Genomic DNA, 8,825 nt, shown 5'->3' on the forward strand with positions numbered 1-8,825 from the left:
ACTCGTGCCGAACCACTGCCAAACAATATTAATAATAATTTTTAAAAATGAGTCAGTGGTAAGTATTTTATAATTACAATATGTACTTACCTATTCCTGAAGTCCTATAAAAAAGTATGATTACTTAATAGCCTAAGAAAAGTTTAATGTATTTTACTGATACTCGTATTGTTTATTTATTTATATACACCCACAATTCCCAACATAATATATTTTTTTTATTTATCCATATGAATAAATATTATAAAAAAAAGTCCCCCGCCGCGTCTGTCTGTATGTATGTTCGCGATAAACTCGAAAACTACTGAACGGATTTTTATGCGGTTTTTCACTTATGAATAGAATGATTCTTGAGTTGAGTAAAGTGTAGGTAAAATTTGATAAGGTTTTGTGTAAATTGCCTGAACTACCCGTGCGAAGCGAGTTTCGCCAGATCTGTCACTTCCAGATTAGAACCTCTATGGCTCGAAAGATCAAAGACGAAAGTCTATGACAACTCTTTAAAAGAGCAAAGAAATTCGGAAAACAAAATTGAGAACCGTGTCAAAATCGTGTACGAGCCGTCTTAAAAATACAAATACGCTAATTTGTTTTGGAAAATGAAATGATAAATTTAATGTTTACTTGAGTTTAGGGTAAGTGAGGTATTTGTTGTTTGTATTATTTGAATAGGTATACACTTGGCTGAGTTATATTGGTTCACAGAAACCGAATAGACCCGATTCATTTACTTACGTCTGTTATCATTTTTTTTTTGTATAGGATTAATGTATGTTTTCGTGATATAGCATTTCATTATAGCAATATTGCACTGCCTGCGTTAATATTGCCAATTTGGGACTGAAACTGTAATAAATATCAAATAGTCTCGTACAGTCGACGTCAAAGATATGTTTACATTTTTCGCCTTATTACAAAGGTAATAAGGTACAAAAGTGTAAACATATTTTTGACGTCGACTGTACAATTACATGTAGCAGCCGACTCTGGTTCTGCAATCTAATTTTTCATCAGCGTTTTTACAATTTATTGCTGCTAAGTTTCGTGAGAAAACGGTTCTCAATTTTTCGGAATCTTGTTCCTATTTGTTCACTGATTACTCTGATTGTGAGTAAGATCGATTTCGAAGGTTAGTATTTTGTTTGAAAGGGTATGCTTTCTTAGGTGGTCCTATTTATTACTGCCTGCAATTCAGGGTATATTGACGGGAACCTAAAGAAATCGAGGGAACTCAAATTTTATAGGCATATCTATAACGATTTCAGTGAAATTGTTCTTAAAAAGTAACCTGTGATGTAGACCTGCTGATGAACACCGCAAAATTATGGCATTTTAAAGTCTGTTCCTATTTTGCTTGATTTAGGGTGGGGCTCAAAGCGCGCGCCATGGTGCGGTGGAAGTATTGCCTGGTGCTGGCGCTATTGCTCCTGCGGACCGACGCCAAGGACGACGAAGATGATGAAGAGTTAGTATTGTTTTGTACCGTTATTACCTACCAACCGGTTACTTCATCGCTTTCCCGGCGCACTGCGCTAGAGTGAAGATAAAGTTAAAGATAGTTTATTATTCAATGCGCTTTTGAACGTCAAATAAAGCTACACCGGCTCCAACCCTACACCTCTGCCTCGAGAAGATTTAAGTCCCCCCCAATTGGAGGAGGGTATCCCAATGTGGGACCGGCACTAAGTGACTAAAAATACGTGAGTGAAACCGTAAAATTATGTTAAATTACTTAACCAATAATTATGAACCGTTATGATAACTCTTGTCGATAAGTAAACCATGTCTTATAAATTTCAGGAGATATGTATACTTTCTTATTAGTTAATTCAAATTAAAAGCCAAAATACACTACTAAAGGCATGTCTGTCTGAAAGGAAAGTTGTCATTTTGTCTATGGCCAGACATTTAACATTAATTAGATAACGTAATAAGTAATAACATTGATTTTAGATTTGAGGATCTCTCAATATGTTAGTTACAAATTAGACACAGCTCTTTGGTACTAAAATACAAAGAATTGTTATTATCATATTATGGCATGTCGTACTCTCTGTTCAAAAGCTGCACTTGAGGATACAACCATGATAAACAATAAAATAACATAAGAGAGATAACCCTGATTGTCTGCCGTAGAACTAACATATGTTCATCTGTCACAGAAGTGAGGAAAGCGATGACGAGGAGGAAGACGAGGCGGACGACACCGACGACGAAGAAGAACGTTCGGACACGTTGGATATACCTGCGGGCCGGCGGACGCGGGTGTTAGGGCCACCGCCGAGCGAAGTCGGCGTTACCTCCACCAAGTTGGTTTGAAATATATACTATAAAGAACGTTCGGACACAATGGATATACTTGCGGGCCGGCGGACGCAAGTTCTAGACACGCCGGGTCAAGAGGGCGTTACTCCAGGCGGGTTGGTTTGATCTATATATAAAAATGAAGAACGTCCGAACACGATTGATATATCTCCGGGCCGGTGGACGCGGGTGTTGGCGACGCCGGGCCAAGATGGAACGGCGCTACCCCCAGCAGACTGGTTTGAACTATATAAAATATCAACCTTGTCAGCCAATTTTGAGAAAAAATATTTAAATTTCCTCCAAATTCACAATCTCGTAGCCTAGTCGATACCCTAGTAGCATTTTCGTTGGGGCCCACGGTGCCAACGGTAGGGAAAACGTTGGGATGAGGTTTGTTCCGTAGCCAACATTAATTTTGTATTGGCCCACCATCGCATTTACCAACATTCGCTGTGGCACAGATGCCCAACAATGGGCCTTTGTGTATTTTGGTACCGTTGGCTAAACAACGATAATATTCGTTGGCCCAATGATGACATATATCGCATTTACCAACATTGGCAGTGGCAGTGATGCCCAACAATGGGCCTTTGTGTATTTTGCTACCGTTCGCTAAACAACGATAACATTCGTTGGCCCAATGGTGACGAATACCGCATTTACCAACATTGGCTGTGGCACGGATGCCCAACAATGGGCCTTTGTGTATTTTGGTAACGTTGGCTAGTCAAGGATATCATCCGATGGCCCAATGATGACAAATATCGCATTTACCAACATTGGTTGTGGCACTGATACCCAACAATGGGCCTTTGTTTATTTTGGTAACGTTGGCTAATCGACGATATCATCCGATGGCCCAATGACGACAAATATCGCATTTACCAACATTGGCTGTAGCATTGATGCCCAACAATGGGCCTTTGTGTAATTTGGTAACGTTGGCTAATCAACGATATCATCCGATGGCCCAATGATGACAAAAATCGCATTTACCAACATTGGCTGTGGCACTGATGCCCAACAATGGGCCTTTGTTTATTTTGGTAACGTTGGCTAATCAACGATATCATCCGATGGCCCAATGACGACAAATATCACATTTACTAACATTGGCTGTAGCATTGATGCCCAACAACGGGCCTTTGTTTATTTTGGTAACGTTGGCTAATCAACGATATCATCCGATGGCCCAATGACGACAAATATCGCATTTACCAACATTGACTGTAGCATTGATGCCCAACAATGGGCCTTTGTGTATTTTGGTAACGTTGGCTAATCAACGATATCATCCAATGGCCCAATGATGACAAATATCGCATTTACCAACATTGACTGTGGCACTGATGCCCAACAATGGGCCTTTGTTTATTTTGGTAACGTTGGCTAATCAACGATATCATACGATGGCCCAATGACGACAAATATCGCATTTACCAACATTGGCTGTAGCATTGAGGCCCAACAATGGGCCTTTGTGTATTTTGCTACCGTTCGCTAAACAACGATAACATTCGTTGGCCCAATGGTGACGAATACCGCATTTACCAACATTGACTGTAGCATTGATGCCCAACAATGGGCCTTTGTGTATTTTGGTAACGTTGGCTAATCAACGATATCATCCAATGGCCCAATGATGACAAATATCGCATTTACCAACATTGACTGTGGCACTGATGCCCAACAATGGGCCTTTGTTTATTTTGGTAACGTTGGCTAATCAACGATATCATACGATGGCCCAATGACGACAATATCGCATTTACCAACATTGGCTGTAGCATTGAGGCCCAACAATGGGTCTTTGTGTATTTTGCTACCGTTCGCTAAACAACGATAACATTCGTTGGCCCAATGGTGACGAATACCGCATTTACCAACATTGGCTGTGGCATTGATGCCCAACAATGGGCCTTTGTGTATTTTGGTAACGTTGGCTAGTCAAAGATATCATCCGATGGCCCAATGATGACAAATATCGTATTTACCAACATTGGCTGTGGCACTGACGCCTAACAATGGGCCTTTGTGTATTTTGGTACCGGTGGGTAAACAACGATAACATTCGTTGGCCCAGTGAGCACAAATATCGCATTTACCAACATTGGCTGTGGTACTGATGCCCAACAATACCAGTTGAGTTTGCTTGTGGCGTCACTAGATGGCGTTACTGTCTCCAAACATCGAAGTTATAGTTATTTTCTCGATTATTCCGGATATAATCATAATATTTTTTAAAAGTAACTTATAAATCTAATAGCTATAACTATAAAATTTATACATAAATTTAAAAAATTGTATTTTACCAACATTTTCTCAATTTAAATTTCAAAAAACATAAATCTCGCTTACGAAGTTTCGAAGTGCGGTTAGTATATATACAAATTAGAGTGTATAGTAAGTGTACTTGCTTCGGCAGTACATATACTAAAATTGGAACGATAAAGAGAAGATTAACAACAACTGCTGCCTAGCCTAGGGCCTTCATGTGGATACAACCAATGCCTACCGTAGTGTAATTGTAATATTTATCAGCAAAGGCCCAACGTCGTATTACACAACCACTTACTTAACGTAGGGTAACTGTAGGACTCGTAAACAAAAGCCCATTACATAATTAGACTGTAGGCACACTATAAATTACACAACTATTTACCTACGGTAGTATTGTAAGAATCCTAGACAAGGCCCAACGTTAAAGTTAAAATGTTGGCCCTTTGTGGAACAAGCTGTGTTGGGCCTTCAACCTGGTGCACGACTACCTACCGACCTACCTGACTTGCCGTTGGGTAATTGTTGAATTTGCAAACAGAAGCGCAACGAAAAAATTGCCCTTTTTTATTTTTTTTGCAGTTGGCCCTACAGCAAGGTATACGGCCAAATGTAACAATTAACCAACCATCAAACAAATGTGTATAGGCCCAACCACGGCCCAACCAAAACCACCACCGTTGAATAATTGTATGATTTATTTAAATAGGCCCAACGAAAAAATTACTCTAATGGCCCTCTGTTGGGAATCTTCGGGAGGGCCTTTGTCGGGGGCCCTCCAGCAAATCGTACGGCCAAATGTAACAATTAACCAACCATCAAACAAATGTGTATAGGCCCAACCACGGCCCAACCAAAACCACCACCGTTGAATAATTGTATGATTTATTTAAATAGGTCCAACGAAAAAATTACTCTTATGGCCCTCTGTTGGGAATCTTCGGGAGGGCCTTTGTCGAGGGCCCTCCAGCAAATCGTACGGCCAAATATAACGGTTGCCCAACTAATACGTAAACAAAGGCCCAACAAAATCCCTACAAGAAAATGCTATTAGGGTAGTGACCATTCCTACAAAGCTTAGAATTGCGGTATAGGTATTTATTTGTCGTTCATGACTTATCGATGTGTTATGTATATGTATTGTAATTATTTAAGTATCTTTATCGTCGCCTGATTTGTTCGGGGCTAGTTCGGGCTATATAGATCATTATGTAATATTGATTCTAAAGATTTTTTTTTCATACAAACAAGTCTAAACTTTGATAAAAATGGCTTTGTTCAGCAGGATAACGAAGAGGGCACCTCTCGAGTGCTACGTGTGTGGTTACAGAAGCGAAATGCCGCTACGGTCGTGCCTTGATCCTGCAAAATACAGGTGTGACTTTCTGGAATGTTGTAGTAAGATCAGTATTCTGAAAGTGATAGCATTTTTCATCTTTTTAATAATAAGCGCCCATAATTAATCCGGACTGAGAGTACTAATAATATACCAATCGAATGTCAATCTTAACGTACAGTGAGCTTCCAAATTGCATGGAGAAATTATGAATTCATAAAGTTGCCATGCACTTTTACGGCTGATGGTACTACTCATTTAATAAAGGCCTTAAGTGCTGCAATAGGTCGCTAATCGCCTCTGCTTTGATAGGGGTCAATGTTTTAGTTATGTATTTTTTAATCAGGGTTCATTCAGTGACGTGTCACAACTTGGAGGACAAGTGCTTCACAACAGTGATATCAAAGGACAAGGCGTACGTGGCCGTCATCCGCGGCTGCCGCACCGGCTGCGTCGGCTCTCCGGACACTACGTGCTGTGAGGTGAGTATATCTACAAGATTTATTCTTCAATCTAAGACAGGACTATACGGCTACGTTAAATGAAAATCTGTAGTCATAACAGTATAATTCGTTTACTACATGTTACAAAACTGCAGGGTGGATCTTTTAAAAGGGGTAGCATCTTGATGCCATGATGATACGCTAAAAAGGTCTTGGGAGTCCATCCCTGATAGATATAGATAGACCATTTATTGATAAAAAAAAACGACATTTTTCTCATTGCTTATCCTATCCCTTTAAGTTCTCTGAGCTTGATTATGTTTGTTTTTAGTCTTGATGTGTCTAAGCAAGCCTTATTTGTTCTAGCGAGACCGCTGCAACAACCAAGCGTTCGCGATGCCCATAGTACCGCGCGCGCTCTCCGATAGCTCGGAACCGGCGGCTCCGTTATCCTCCATCGCTGCCAAAACCACGCCTTCCAACGTGCTGTTCTTCGTCACAGTACTGCTGCTTCTGCAGACGGTGGTCAAGGTGGCAATTGTGTAACAAATACAGAATGTTGGCAATGTAGTGTTGAGCGCGCTCATACCTTTTTCATCCACCGCTGCATCTTGGTATTCTTTGGAACGTGCTGTTTTTCGTCACCGTGCAGTTTTGCCGACGGTGGTTAAGGTGGCCGTGTAACATAATATACAAAGTGTTAGCAATGCCTATAGTGCCGAAACCGGTCAATCGAGTATCAAAACCTAACCTACGTGAAAGACATTTTGGTTATTTTTTAAAGCTGGTGGACTACCCACGTCCTAACCTTAACAAGTATAAACATGTGGTTGGGTTAGAAGTATTATGGATATATTTACGTAGCATAAAAAATCCCCTTATATTCATATTTCCTTATTTAACACCGGTGGACTAAGCGGTGGATTAAGCGTGAGGTAAATGTTAAAACTATTTCTATTCATTATGTGAAATGTTGGTGCGGTTTTTGTAATATTTTATTACTGTCTTGTACACCGATTTTGTAATAAATTTTAAATCAATATTACGCATTTTTCTTTATAACACTCTAGAGACTTGACGAGTTAGACCAAGATAAGTCTGCAACGATTTTGATAAGACACGCAGTGCAATTGTTATTTACTTATACGTCATAATCTCATAGAAGTTTGACGTTTAAAATAACACGTGTGCTATCTAAATCCTTGCAGACCTCTAACTCTAACCAACTCTAACCCTTTGCCGTGTCGATGCCTTTGTAAATCGTGCTTACAGCTCCAAGAAAAACACAGCGTTTGTGGTGTCAAAGTAATATTTACGCTGTAAATATTTAGATTTAGTATATTTGATAAGAAGAATGAGTGCTTGCTTTATAAGAAGAGATGAGATAGAACGTAAAATGGACTTTTGATTTATGCAGTAAATCACTTTTTATATCCATTTGTCATATATCATACCACAAAGCGTCACGCACACGACAACATCATTTGTGCTAGCTAGAAAATACACAAAACTTAAAACACTTTAAACTCTCGCGTTTTGTACCTAAACATATTAATAACAATGAAATTATATCGCGGTTGACCCGTTTGTGTAATTAAATATGTACACAAAACTTACTTGATTAGTCGCTTTTAAAGCATTGTGAATTATTATTCTAACAGATGCTTTTGCAGATGAGCTTATTAAAAAGCAATAATTTAAGTATAAGCGTTTTAAAAACTTTAAAATAGGCACAACAGTCCCTAACGCCTAGAGTTCCTAGTGTTAAAAAGGTTACTTTACATTAAAATATTTATAAATTTATTTTAAAGGTTTAACGCTAATGGCAGAAGAACCCGTTACACATTTTAATTTAGATTTGAATTTTTTATCGCAGAACAAAAAGTTCTTAATCAAAGCCAGCTAATTATCCCTTATTAACTTGTAACAAAAACTCGTGAAAAGCCCTCGATCACACATGGCCCTTGAATAATTCATTTTATTCAGACTTCCGTCCCGGGCCGGAAGTGGGTTCAATTGGGCGGAAAGGGCTTGACCGCGGGTCGAGTGACCCTTCCCTTGTCGCCTTTCAATCATAAGGCTGTGAGGGCAACCTGCCCTTTATAATTTGAGAAGGAATGAAGGAGGTTTTGGTATCGATAAAAATATCGCTAGAGCTAGACCAAGAAAAGTCTGCAGCGATTTTGATAGCCAACGCAGTACAAGTGTTATTTTAAACGTCAAATATCTATGAAATTATGACGTATAAATAACACATACACCGCGTGGACTATCAAAATCGCTGCAGACTTTTCTTGGTCTAACTCTGTATGTATTACTCGTAGGAACAGATCTTAATAAAAATACTTAAGTAATTAATTTACTACTTACCTATTACGTTTGAGTCAATTAAAATATTATAAATAGATATAGAGATTATTCTAACACGAACGAGGCAACCAAAGAGTAAAGTAAGTAATATA

At 39.1% G+C, this 8,825-nt stretch overlaps 1 protein-coding gene across 1 annotated transcript; it reads left to right on the plus strand.

Moving 5' to 3' along the window:
- Positions 1-532: 532 nt before the first annotated feature.
- On the plus strand, positions 533-6,965 carry LOC134796881 (uncharacterized). Its single transcript, XM_063769086.1, has 6 exons — positions 533-635; positions 1,364-1,465; positions 2,163-2,309; positions 5,870-5,959; positions 6,267-6,402; positions 6,730-6,965. Exons 2-6 carry the CDS (start codon positions 1,386-1,388, stop codon positions 6,907-6,909), a joined length of 633 nt encoding a protein of 210 aa, XP_063625156.1. The 5' UTR covers positions 533-635; positions 1,364-1,385; the 3' UTR covers positions 6,910-6,965.
- The last annotated feature ends 1,860 nt before the right edge of the window (positions 6,966-8,825 follow it).

The sequence above is a fragment of the Cydia splendana genome, chromosome 14 (genome assembly GCF_910591565.1).
Source record: "Cydia splendana chromosome 14, ilCydSple1.2, whole genome shotgun sequence".
Lineage (NCBI taxonomy): Eukaryota > Metazoa > Arthropoda > Insecta > Lepidoptera > Tortricidae > Cydia > Cydia splendana.